The sequence below is a fragment of the Vombatus ursinus genome, unplaced genomic scaffold, assembly GCF_900497805.2.
Source record: "Vombatus ursinus unplaced genomic scaffold, bare-nosed wombat genome assembly UNPS02014798.1, whole genome shotgun sequence".
Classification (NCBI taxonomy): Eukaryota; Metazoa; Chordata; class Mammalia; order Diprotodontia; family Vombatidae; genus Vombatus; species Vombatus ursinus.
Window position 1 is genome coordinate 10,298,120 of NW_020954576.1, and position 13,724 is coordinate 10,311,843.

General features: G+C 36.6%; 2 protein-coding genes across 4 annotated transcripts in view; one reads left to right on the forward strand and one right to left on the reverse strand.

Annotated features, from left to right (window-relative positions):
* Positions 1 to 11,037, forward strand: part of LOC114049684 (tubulin-specific chaperone E-like) — an 84,283-nt gene extending 73,246 nt beyond the window's left edge. For 2 of the 3 annotated variants that reach the window (XM_027871007.1, XM_027871009.1), the window contains 4 exons: positions 3,245 to 3,313; positions 3,881 to 3,940; positions 10,541 to 10,632; positions 10,810 to 11,037. In XM_027871007.1, the coding sequence (XP_027726808.1) occupies positions 3,245 to 3,313; positions 3,881 to 3,940; positions 10,541 to 10,632; positions 10,810 to 10,902 (314 nt within the window). In that variant the 3' untranslated portion in view covers positions 10,903 to 11,037. The remainder of the gene's footprint in view (positions 1 to 3,244; positions 3,314 to 3,880; positions 3,941 to 10,540; positions 10,633 to 10,809) is intronic. The other variant, XM_027871008.1, reaches the window with a different exon arrangement.
* Positions 11,038 to 11,127: 90 nt separating this feature from the next.
* Positions 11,128 to 13,724, reverse strand: part of LOC114049686 (UDP-GalNAc:beta-1,3-N-acetylgalactosaminyltransferase 2) — a 37,317-nt gene continuing 34,720 nt past the window's right edge. The window contains exons 11-12 of the mRNA XM_027871010.1: positions 13,040 to 13,096; positions 11,128 to 12,409 (exon numbers count right to left, since the gene is read on the reverse strand). Of these exons, the coding sequence (XP_027726811.1) occupies positions 12,275 to 12,409; positions 13,040 to 13,096 (192 nt within the window). The 3' untranslated portion in view covers positions 11,128 to 12,274. The remainder of the gene's footprint in view (positions 12,410 to 13,039; positions 13,097 to 13,724) is intronic.

Sequence of the window (13,724 nt, forward strand, 5' to 3'; positions counted from 1 at the left end):
GTCTTCCTGGTTTGTTGTGAGGATAAAAAGAGATATTTGTAAGGAACTTTGCAAACCTTAAAGTGCCATATTATTGGCTAACTATAATAATAATAATTATTGTTATTATTAGCCACTAGAGTTTTTTTTGAGTAAGGGAGGTACATAGACCTAGGCTTTAAGAAAATCACTTTGACGGCTATATGGGGAGTGAAGTAGAGAGAAACTTGAGGAAAGGAGATCAGTTAGGAGGCCATACTTAAGTAGAGAGATAACAAAGTCCTCAGCTATTTGGTGGTGACTGTGTGAGAGAAGGGGACAGATATGAGATGTTGTAAAGATAGAAACAAGATTAGGAGACAGTGGATATACAGAGTGAGTTGAAATTGATAGTAGGGTTACTGGATGACTAGAAAGATGGTGGTGTCTTCAACAGAAAAAGAGAAGTTTAGAAGAGGGATGGGTTTTGGGGGATTGATGATGAACCCATAGAGTTTGAGATAACTTCGGGATATCCACTTGGAAATGTCTAGTAGGCACTTTGTGATGGGGGATGAGCTTAGCAGAGAAACTAGAGCTGGGAGTCATTTGCGTAGACGTGATTGTTAAGCCCATAGGAATTGATGAGGTCACTGAGAGAGTATAGACAAAGAAAACAGGGCCCAGGATACACCTTGGGGTACAATCTATGCTTAAAGGATGTGATATGGATAGTGACTTTGAAAAGAAGACCGAAAAGGTTAGTTGCTAAAGCAGAAGAAACAAGAAAGCAATGTCCCAAAAACCCATAGAGGAAAGTAGACGACAGTGATGTATTCTGCAAAGAAGTTAAGAAGAGGATTGAGAAAAGGCCATCAGATTTGTCCATTAAGAGGTCATTGATAATTTTGGAGAGAGTCATTTCAATTGAGAAAAGGACAGAAGCTAGATTGCAAAAGATTGGGAAGATAGTGAGAGGAAATAGAGAAAATTTGAGCTTTTTTCTAGGAGTTTAACTTTGAAAAGGAAAGAAGATATATAGGACAATACCTCGAGAGGAAGGTAATTTTTTTAAAGCATAGGAGAGAACTGGGCATATTTATAGGCAGCAGGGAAAATGTCCTTATTTCCCATTGGTACTAACCTGTCACAAACTGTAAGCTTCTCAAGGAGAAGGACTGTTTCATTTTGTCTTGTAATCACTAGCACCTACCTCAGTGCCTGGCACATTTGTTAAGCTGTGTTTCTCAGCTAAGTGATCGATAGCAAGTTTTTACCAGCGGTAAAGAAGGTGATAGATTTTGTTTTGGAGTTTGACTAAAGGACTTGACAAATCAATATTGTATAGGGATTTTCCTTGGGGGAAAATTTAGAACAAGTGTTCAGGTTGAATAAATTAAGTGCAAACTAGATGAAATTCTTAGGGAATACAAATCAACCCAGGTCTCCCATATTTAGAAGAATTTTAATTTTTTTCAGTGAAACAAATTGAATTAGAGATTTTGGAATTCTGAAGTGGTAAGATCAAAGCTATTTAAACTGGTAAGGAGAGGCTAGCATTTGTTAATGCTAAAGTTTTTCTTTACATCTCCAGATGTGTATGTTAATTATTCAGGAAAAGACTTGACATTTCCAGGGAACCAACCTCACTTCCTATTTTATAGAGAACTGGCTGCTGCGACTGAAATTTAGAAGGTTCTGATGATATTTGTAGTCCTTCAGATGGTAGAAGTAGCTGAGTTAACCCCTGGTTACCAAGAATCAGTTAAAATAGGAAGCCACCAGATGGTGGGTGCACTTCCTCTTGCTGGGAGGGCTTGGGGTATAACTCCTTTGGCATCCACCCACCTCTTATTGCTTCCTTCCTTGTGATCTCCAGGCATCTTCCTAGAGGCCTCCACCGGAATACACTAAAAAAAAAAGTTCCCTTGGAGTTTTTGCGTCCCAAGGTCTAGGGTTTCTATCTAACCATTCCTTATTTATTTTAGAAAGTTATTTTGAAAGAGCTTTTCTTGCTCGAGGTTCCTGGGTGACCATGCTAGGTCTACCCTGCTAAGACTGGCCATTAATACTTTGACTAATCCAGTGTATATATTCATGGTCCCAGAGTGCTTTGTCCTATCACATTTGGATGGTGCAGAGTTTTAATACTTTAATTATTAATTATTTTATAATATATATAATAATACAAATATATAAGCATTATTAATTTTTAATAATTTAGTAATTCAATACTTTAGTACTTTTAAACTCTAGCTCTTTCCCTAAGGAATGTGTGGTTGCTCCTTGGTGTTTCTTTGTTCCTGATGTACTTTTCGCTTCATTTTCACCTATATTACTCTTTCAAATTTTGCTTTTACATGACTTTCATTTTTATCCATTTCTTAATGCAGGGAAGCACCTACTACATAAATGCTTCAGGCTCTAACATTATCTTTGTGGGTGAGAAAGGCTGCTTTTGGGAAAGGCCTACAAATCATTCCATTAGCTGACCCATTTTGCTAGGTGCCTTAGGTGACTTGAGTGTTTTCTAATGAAACCCTGTAGCCACGGATCTGTATTACTGGTAGCAGTTTTAAAGACAAAGCCCAGGTACTTTGAGTGTATGCCAAAAATTCATCAACAATTGGCTTATGAGAAGCCTGGGCAGTTGAAAGAGTCCTGGCCTCCCCCCAGCATTTAGGCTCCCATTTGTGGTGCACAAGCTAGTTGGTTGAAATGAAGCAGGGAGAAACCTAGTCTAATTGCTGCACCCAATGGAAACCTGACTGATGCCAGATTTCTCTCTGACCTCTAAATTGACAGGAACTGTTAGTACAGCTGAAACATACTTGAGGGAAAAGTGAAAGGAAGTTGTGACTGAAACAAAGGTATCTGGGTCCAAAAATCCCTCTCAGTAACATGAAAAACAACAAACCAAATAGCCACCAAAACCCCAGGGCTGTGGGGCGGCTAGGTGGTGCAGTGGATAGCGCACAGGCTCTAGAGTCAGGAAAACCTGAGTTCAAATCCAGCCTCAGACCCTTGATCACTTGATACTTACTAGCCGTGTGACTCTGGGCAAGTCACTTAACCTGAAATGCCTTGCAAAAAAACCCCAAAAAAACAACTCAGGACTGTGACTAACATACTAACCATTGTGCTGGTACAGCAAGACGTTTCTTAGTGTGGGAAAGACAAGGGTTGTTTTAGGCACATTTATCTGTAAAATTTTATTTTCTTACAAGTCTTTGGGTTCCTCGTTCAGTTAGCTGACATGTTGCTATCCCTCTCTTTTTATAAACAGAATATGGTGCACCTGAAGATGGGGAACTGAAACCACAACAGCCATTTATGCTGAAAAATCAATTGCTAAGTAAGAATTCAGAATCTAAACAATAAATATTTGTCTTCAAGTCCTTATGAGCAAAAAGAAAGCCAGGAGGAACTTGGCTGATGGAGATCACAGAGTTTACCTTAAACAGATTTTATATATTAACTGAAGTACCATGATATTTAAAGCAATGCTTAATGATTATAAGTTTTAATATTTAGCATATAGGAGTGAAATTGCTTTAAGGATTGAGCATTTTATAACTATTGTGCTTCAGATTTCATTTTAAATTGAAATAGTGTCTGAGTAGTTAAGTAAATTATGATTCTCTAGAAATGAGTAATTTTCCTACTTTCGAATGTTTCCCAAAATGCAATTTGAGAGAGCATTAAAGAAGTGATAGAATAAGTTGGAAACTGATACTGGAATAGTACTTGCCTCTTATTTCTGAGAAGGCTACAGAGTATTTAGGGTCAAATATTATGTCAATAAGAACCGTTCTGAATTAAGTACTGAAGCAGGGAGCTAATGGAAGCCATAATTGCAAACATAGTAAAAGAAACATTGCAACAGGTATTCATTAAGTAATATTTCTCTTTTCCCTTAAAGCACTAACGATAAAATGTCTTAATCAGCCTGATCAAAAAGTCCTAGTGAAGCAACTACCAGGTAAGGGCATGCCTAAGCAGTTTTTGACCTGTACTTGTAGCTGTTCCTGGGCAGGGATGGTGGGAAGCTTTCTAAAGCAGATCAGATTCATGTAAAAAGATGGACTTGAAAGTTTTCAGATTTTCAGACATTTTCCAATTTAAGGCAGCCCCAGAGAAAGTAAGTCACATTAATATTACTTCCATTCCCAGAGTTATCAGGAGCCCACCATTTACTTATCTCAATGCATCCTGTCCCTGTGTTATCAGAGGGGACTGTGAGGTCCTACCAGAGGCTTGGTGTAGGGGCCTAGCAATATTCGTCCTGAAGACCAGCCTACCGGCATAGCACTGGGTTTGTCCCAAGGCAACTATTGTTTTTGAGAACAGTAACTTACTTAACAAATTGTTTGGAAGAGTTGTACCTCTGTTAATGAAGGGAGCTCACAAATCACTGAAGTCACATATATTTTGAGATGTTAAAGTTTAAAAATATTGTAGACATATAAAGGAGATACCAAATTTTAATTTTTGAAAATGTAGTTTTGTTTTTTTTAGTTTTAAATATTCACAGCCACAGATTTTTGCATAGCTCTTCTCCATTTACTGCAGTGCCTTTTCAAAAATTGTTGGCTGCTGTTGTTATTGTTGTTTGTCCTCTGTTCTTGAAGAGGACCAGTGACATCAGGAAGGTGATGTCATGACTTACAAGTGAATTAGATTTAAGTGAGGTAAGGCTGTGCAGTCACTAGCCTCACTCTCTCCTCTGGAGCCATCTGGGTCCAGTGGCAAGATACAGATCAGGACAACTGGAGATGGCCCTGATGCAATGGGAAACTTTGGCCTTTTTAAGCTAAAGTCTTTCCCAGTTCTCAGTTTTACTGAGGCGAAGCCCATTCAGTGATTAAAGATAGGTAAGAAATGAGGCCAAAAAAATGGCCTTTTTTTGTATCCTAAAGAGCAGGGACATTTTTCCCCATAGTGCTTGGGTACAGTGTTCTGCATACAGATACTCTACAAATTCTCACTGACCAAATACAAATACTTGGAGAGTAATAACCACACCTACTTTTTCTTAGGTGTAAGACCAACAAGCAATGATTTTCCTTCTCTATCTGCAGACCAGCTTTGGGGCTTTATTCAAATATGTCTGTTATTTTATAGATCATCTAGTCCAACCCCCTCATATTACAGATGGGGAAATGAGGCCCAGAGAGGTTAAGTAACTAATCCAGGATTGCATTAGTGACAAGGTTAATAACTGGGAAATGAACTAGGTTTCTCTTGACTTCAAATCCAATGCTCAGTCCAGAATGATTGTTTATTCAGAAAACAAATATCTTTCTGAACAAATTTGAACTAGATGATTTAACTTAGACTTGACTCAGATGGAAACAAACTAAAACCTGAAATGTGGCTATCATTTGCTGTGATCAATTCATATACTGTAGAATCTGAAATTTAAATTTTGATTTAGATAAATATTTAAGCAAAGGTCAAATTTAGAACAATGATTTAAAAGCAAAAATGAAATTCAAGTCAGCAAAACCACTTTTCCCTTTTTACTCATCAGTAGAGAAAAACTGATCTTTAAAATTTGTTCATTTATTTAATAAAACAAGCTTATGATAGCATTACTGCTTGCTGTACTCATCAGTAAGAATTTATCAGTCTTCTGTTAATTTACCAATATTCCTTCTTTCATTTTCTTAAAAGACTACTCCAAAATCTGCTTCTCAAAAAAACCAAAAAGTAGATAGTTTGATTCATTATTCTGTTTTCAGAGTTAAATGTTGACAGCATGGGCCACAGTAGTGCTGGGTAGGTCGAAAACCAGTTCATCTCCTTTGATGTTATTGCCATTAGCCCTTAGGAATTTACAGTTTCCCCCTTAGAAAAAAAGGCATCACTGTGTTTGCACTCATTGGGATTATCAATGTTGAGACCTAGTTCCTATAGGGTTTTTTTTCACTGGGGGAAAAAGGGAACTTCACTGTTGAATTCTGAAATCTTTAATCATTTTCCTAGCTTTGGGAATTTGCTGTGGAAATTATTCTCATGATATTCCATAATTTATCTGTAATTTAGAGTCTTAGAGAGTTGCCAGGAACAGGTGACTTGCCCATGGTCACATAGTTAGTATATGTCAGAAGCAGGAATTGAACCCAGATCTTTTTGATTTCCCTACTTCACCATACATTACCAAAGAAAAGTAGAAGAAAAAAATCAGATTATTCCATTTGCAAATTATGCCTGTTACACTTCAATTGCCTGTTATAACTATCCTAGCTGCTTTGTTTTAATGGCCCTGTTAATATATTACTAGCTGTTGCTTTCCCTGTGTGTAAAGCAGAAATAAAACAACCGTGTACTTCTTTGTGAATAAGCATACAAATAATTCTAGAAATGAGGAAAGAGCACGCACATACAAGATGTTTTCACATGACGCTTTATTTTAGTCAGTGAATTTTATTTGGGTAACTGTAAGGGGATGAAGTGCAGGGCAGTAGGTTTTATAGTTTAGTCCTTTTAGTAAGCAGGGGAGCATTGGACAGGGATCTGCAAGGTTACTTATGATACAGAATTTACTGTAACCAGTTCAAACTAAGAGCCAAGCAAGGACTCTGGAAAAAAACAAAACAAAACAAAAAATGAAAACAAAATTATAGCCTGTAGAACTTTGTAATCTTTTGTATGCTTTGTAATAGGATTTTACCCGTGGTTTAACAAATGCTTTTTTTTTTTTGGCCAGAACTAGATGGTTTACTTACATGACTTTCTAAAAGGCATCATTATCATCTCAGATTCATTTTAGCCTCGACTATTGATTAGGTCATCTCATACCTTTATTTCATTAATAATTAAGTGGAAATGGCAGAGTTAGAAATGGTGTGCATTAACTTCTGCTTGGATTACTCTGAATTTAACCCCCAAATGGTATATAACTCACTGTTTTGCATTAAATCAAGAACCTAAGTGTTTTTCTTGATACTTGGAAAACATAATTATTTGTGGCAGAGGAGTAAATACGTTTGTAACTTATCTGAAAACGTCCATCAAGAAATGTAATTTCTCAGATTATCCTGTAGAGAAAACCACTGACGTCTGAATCATACCTGATCAAGAATCTCCTCTATAAAATCCCAAAGGGTCATCTTTGCTTGAAAACTTGTAGTGAGGTAGAAACCACTATTAACCTAGGTGGCCTGTGTTCAATTTTAGGCAATTTTCAATGTTCAGTTTTTCCCATACTTTAAGCCTAAATATTTCTCTATGCAACTTCTATCCATTCCTCGCGTGTTCTGTTACTCTGGCCCTAAACAGGTTTAATCATCCTTCACTTGATGGCACTTAAAATACACAAAAGATGGGTCATGTTGCTCCCCAAATCCTTTTCAAGTTAAGTATTTCCAGTTTTTTCAGCTGATCAAAATACAGCCTGGCTCAAGACTTTTTCCCACTGTCTGGACATTGTCCAGGTTTTCCTCACCTTTCTTAAAATTTAGTGACCAGCACTGACTATCCATCATGCTTCAGCTCTGGTCTTACACAAAGGGACTCTCATTTATTGTGTTTTGGACACACTGCAGTGTGGGAGCACACTAGCTTTTTGGCTAGCATGTTGCCCTGTCAACACTGCTTGTTAGACACAAAAAGTGCCTTATGTATTTTTCTCAAGAATAATTGTCTAGCTGTGCCTCTCTCATCCTTTATTGGTGAAGTGGAATTTTTTTTAGTTTCCTTTAGTATATGATTTTACATTTATATCCATTCCATTTTATCATGATTTAATGGATTAAGAACTAGCCTTAAAGCCATAAGATCTAAGTGTAAGTCTTTTCTCTTGACGCAGCCAGATATTGGCCACTTGACCACTGGTCAGTCAGGCAACCTCACAGTGCTTGAGGCAAGTCTCTGAGACTCTAAGAGAAGGTCTATAGAGACCTATGTCAGCAGAGGATATTTCCTCACTTCGGCATTCCTATACTTGATCAATGAAATCACAGGTCTAGTTCCTATCCTAAACTTCATCTAATTAGATTCTACATGTTGAGATCTTTTTCAATTGTTACCCACCATGTTAACTATCCTTTCCAGTTTTGTGCAGTCAGCATGTTTGTTAAAGGCACTATCTATACATTTATCCAGATCATTGGTAAAAATTACTAGTGACTTCTCTCCAAATTGGCAATAACTCATTAACTATTTAGGTATGGTTGATTATTCCACCAGTTCCACATTCACTTAACCTGGGTGTCATTCATCCACAAGGATAGCATCTGACTTTCAATTGCTTTGCTCTGACCTAACATCTTCTGCTTTCTGCTGAAGGAAGGAAATATGGTTACTTTAGCATGACATTAGCGATTATTAATCCCCTTTCTAGGTGTTTACTAAATATTCCTTTAATAACACATTTTAGAATTTTACCAGGAGTCAAAGTCAGGCTCACTGGTCTATGCTTTACCTCTCTGTTCCTTTTTGAAAACTGGGAAAGCATTTTTGTTCTTTTCTAGTTCTGAGGCTTCTCTTCATTGTCTAAGATTAATGACAGTGGCTAAGCAATTGAATCTGCCACTTTTTAGTTCCCTGGGATGTAGTTCATTTAGCTTGATGACAAATTCACTATGGGCAGCCTGATAACTTCTTACATTCTCATTTTTATCTTGAATTCTAACTCCTTACTATTTTTATTCTGTCCTTTCCAGCCTAAAGTGCTTTCTTTGCAGAGAAAAAAAAACATAAAGATAATAGTTGAGTAGTAATACCTTTTCAGCATCTATTGTTATCCTTGCCCTATCCCGTCTTTGCTTGTTTTCCCTCCAACGTAGGCTTCTAAAACTTTGTTGTCCTCAATGAATTCTCTTAGTACTCCTTATACTATTCTTATGGTCCTATAATATATTTATATTTATCATTTCTTACTTCTGTCTCCCTAACAGTCTGTCAAAGGTTTGCCTGAAAGGATTTATATAGGCCATGCTTGATTATGATTTAATTTGTATCCATCTGAGGTGACATTAACAGAAATGACTATTAATTCTGACATTTCTAGCAATAGTGTTTCAAAAGATGTGATAGTCATTGTATGTATATATTACACTCAAATCTGTGATTTTGGTAGGTTACAGCCCATCTTCTATGACTCTTGTTCATGCTTCCTTTCCCCAAAGAGGGATAGAAGGTAGAGGGAGCCTTCTTGCTTTCAGGAGGGCACTCACTAACGGAACAACCTGGCTAGCTGCCTGTTGTACCTTCCTTTACCACATGACCAGCCTGTCTTTTCTTCCTAGCACACATCTCCTCGATGACATCTTTTACTCCTGTTTTAGTTGGAATTCCTCATTGCTTAGATATTGAAGCTCGCTGTGTCCTCCATAAAATTCTGCCCTGATCCCTCTTTGGGGCATGAAGGTGATTCTTGAGGGCTGTGCTAGAAAAGCTTTGACTGCAGATGGCCCCAGCAAGAGATTGAGTCCGCTATGTAAGGAAGAGGCCTGTCAAGGGAGAAGCTCATCCCTAGAAGCCTACCTCCTTAATGAGGAATTTTTTTTGGCTATGGCAGTTGATGTATATGTATAATATACAACTTAGGTTGAGTTTTATTCCCAGTAATATAAGATGAAGTCTAATTAGTTACATGGCTGAATGTAATACATTAGAAAAGAAAGCGCTAATTTTTTATTCTAAAATAAAGATCACATTTATTATCACAAGTTGCATAAAAACACAGACAGCTTTTACAAAAATGATTTTGATAGAAAAATATTTGAGTTTAAGTACATTGTGATATTGCAGGAAAACCACACACTCTATTGCTGTGCCTCCAGCTAAAGCTTCAAAGAAACTAAACATTTCATAATTAAGATATCCATTATTTACCATAACCCATCTTTGGAAGTAAGTTCACTGTGTTTTCTTAACAAGCCAAATCATTTACTCATTCAAGTTAAATTCCAGGGCTGTACGGTCCCTTGGTGTCATTGATGTAGCACGTTCGCGAATAGTAGAATCAGAGCTGAACAGGATCTTAGAGATCATCTAGTCCAACCCCCTCATTTTACAGATGAGGAAACTGAGGCCTAGAGAAGAAACTATTTGCCCGGAAGAGCTGGGTCTAGAACCCAAGTCTCCTGATTTGCTGGCAAACATTCTTTTCCTTCTGTCAGCTGGACATGAAAAACAAACCAAAGGATGTTGATGATTTCAGACATTCCTTCCTCTGTACTGAGAATTACACCAGGTGGGGAACAGTTTAAAATAGTATAATCAATGGAACAGGATGAAAACTCATCATCAAAGGTCACTTAGGTCAAAACGTTGGCTCAGTGCATCCTGTGTACCCCACCAACTGTACTTAAAGGCTATGAAGCAGTAACATGATGGTCTATGTATCAGATGAGCTTCTTAACGTTAATCAGTTATTTGGATAATCTAAACAACTGAAGTACATACAGACATCAAGCCAGCTTGGTGCTCAAAAGTTAAATAAAAACACGTGCTTACATTACTGTTAATTTAAGAACAATCTTGTGGGTTTTTTTTTTATAAATAAGGGCAGCTGGTTTTATAATTAGCTGTCATTTTTAAAAGAAATAATTTCTTTTCTTCTATTTGACAGAGTCCATGACAATTCAAAAGGTGAAAGGCTTGCTGTCTCGTCTACTCAAAGTTCCAGTATCAGACCTCAAATTGTCCTATGAAAGCCCTAAAGTAAGTGGATTCAACAAGACCCATAATCAAGTTTAGTCCTTCATTATAGATTACAATATATTTGACCAAAGGACATTATTTAGGATTCTGAAGGTGACTGACTTTTAGTGGTATGAAGAGAGTACACTTTGCAGATTTATCTCATACCTTTTAAAACTTTTTTTTTTCCAATTTTAGATGGAAGGCAGAGAAATTGAACTAGAGAATGACCAACAGCCATTACAGTTTTACTCTGTTGAAAATGGAGACTGTATATTAGTACGATGGTAAAAATTAACTTATGACTATTCAGTGTGACTGAGGCCAAGAAGTCAACGATATAAAGAATTTGTCAAACCAAATTTCAATGAAGAAAAGATTGTTTCTAGCATTTGTATGATAACTCTAATAAACACTTTGTGGCTATTTGCTGGCTTTTGTTTGTATATTTATTTTTGTACTTTATTCTTTCTTCATAGTACAACTTTACATAGAAAACCTAAATGTTAAGACTATTTACTAATATTGTTTGAAAAAGTTACTGTCTACAATAAGAATTCTGCATTTTCCCCTAATAGACCTCACTATGAATACTTACTGATACCATGTGATTATGATTTACAACTAAGGAAAAGGCCACTGAAAATGGGGAAGGCACATATTCCCACTATTTTGCTAATTAAATTAATTCTGCTATATCCCTTCTGTTGTACTATTTTTAGGGCACTGAAAAAAAAAGTCATGCTTTTTATTTGGGTTTGAGCCTAGACATAAGTTGAGAGTGTTATCTTCATGGAAGTTCAAATATGACTGAAATTCAGCTCTAGATTGCCTCAATTTTAGGTGAATATTAGTTAGGCCTGAGGTAAGCCATGATGATATAAATACTCCCAGGAAATAGAAAAGTGAGGTTAGTTCTTTTAGGGCACCAACTTATTCTTTAGAAAATTACTTCTCCATTATCATCAAAACCCTGAGGAGTACTTTACTTTTGACTGATGGAAGGTTTTCCTTAATAGGGACATTTCATAGCCCTTATCAACAGAAGCTGACCAAATTAGCACCCAATACTGTATGCCTGTTGAAATATATATAGGCTACAAACTTGGGTAACTACTAATATTAGAGACATACTTAACAACAAGGGTCCCAAACTGGGCAAACTCCCCTCTCCAGCTACCTGCCAGATCTGCACTCACTGTTTAGTAACCACAAGGGATGACTTGCCAGCACTTCATTCCCAATGCAGGCAAGCTAAATTCCCTACTGAGAAACAGACTGTTTCCTCTTGGAACTCCTACTTGGATTTCTTTACCAGTTACAACTGATTTGAGCAATTAGCCAAGTCACAACCCTAAGTAATGGACAGATTATTAAACTGTTAAGTAATTAATTTTTTTTAAATAAAAGGGCTTCGTTCCTTTATAATATGGTATTTTTTAAATTGCTTAGCCATAAAAAAGTTAATTTTTCAGCATATGCTTATTTTTAAAAGGGGAATTTCTATGCAAATATCAAGAAATATTCCATCAGTTATAGGTGAAAGCACCAACAAAATGCCCCTTGAAAGAAATCTGGTTCCACAGCATAATTCTGAATTTTCCTTCTACACTTTCATCTTTTCTTCTCTGCAGGTCTTCAGACAGCCAGGTTTAAATGATCATCATCTTGCCTCACACTTACAAGGATCCCCACATGCTTCCTTCAGCCTCCACAGTTCTGTGAGTTCTTGTGGAGAATACTGAGGGGAAGAGAGCATCCCAGTTTCACAAGTCTTCTCACACAACCAAAGACTATCCTGTTTGTGGAAGTTAAATGTGGAAATTAAAGATACAAATATAGATATACACACCAGATCACTAAGTCAGATGAAGTTTCAAAAGAGCTGTAACATACTCAGTAAAATATTGATGTTTTACCACAGGAGGAGCTTCAATTTCACTTTCAGTACAGTTGGGAATACACAGTTGTTAAATGGGTAGAATCTTCAGAAGATGTAAAAGGGACAGAAAAGAACCAAAAAAGGGAAATAGGGCTCTAGAGAAAATTAAGATGTGATGAGTTTAAGAGGCAGTGATAATGGGGTTCTGGAAGAAAATCTGGGAACTAAGAATTGGGATAGTGAATAATTACTAATCCTCATACTAAGTAAAATGAAAACTGAAAACTGTCTTTTTGTGCAATCTACATAATTTAAGAAAAATTAAGTGTAAAAAAAAATTATACTCCAAATCAACAGACACAGAACTGGAATTCAGGAGACAGACTAGGGTGTTATCTGCATAGCGATAGCTCCATGACAGTTTATAGAAAAAAAAACCACTATTATCCTTAAATTACAGGAGAGGAAATTGGGAAATTGATAGAGAAGTTCAGGGAACCACCCATGACAGATAGGAAGCACTTATACTTTCTCAGATTTGCTCACCTGGTATCTCTTAGGCCCTATAGCTGCCATCCAAATGCCCATGCTCACATCTTCACCCTACAACATGCCCACAAACATCAAAGACAAAAAAAAAAAATTAAAAAGGGCAGGGTTCATGCTTCGTGGAAATAATGAATTTGAGGTCAACCATGTGTTCTTTTGGAGTGTTTCTTTTATTTCCAATTTCTACATCTTTGGTACAAAATCTTCAATCTCATTATCACAGAATGGATAAGAAGGTTAGCATCTATACTTTTCAAAGTATAAGAGTGTAATGAATCTTAAAATTCCACAAGTGACCTTGAGAATAAAGTAAAATAGTTTTTGCTCTGCTGATTGATCAATTACATCAAAACCAGAAGCAAGTAAAAAAACACCCCTTTTAATAACCTCCATTCCAATGAACAGTGAACTTCAGTTCAATTCTGATAATCTACATTTGTAAATAAAGGGTAAAAATATACATAGGTTCAAGAAATTAGGTAGACTCATGAATACTACTAGAGCCATGCCAGGATTATTATGGGGAAAGTAAAGTTAGGAAATATCCTTAACCTTTTGAAGTCAATCCACTAAGAAAGACTAACACCACCAGCTTATATTTATATAGAGCTTTACTGAGTGTACTTACTCAAGGTCACATGGCTATGAGTGGCTGGATTAACTAAATGTTCTGACTTCTAGT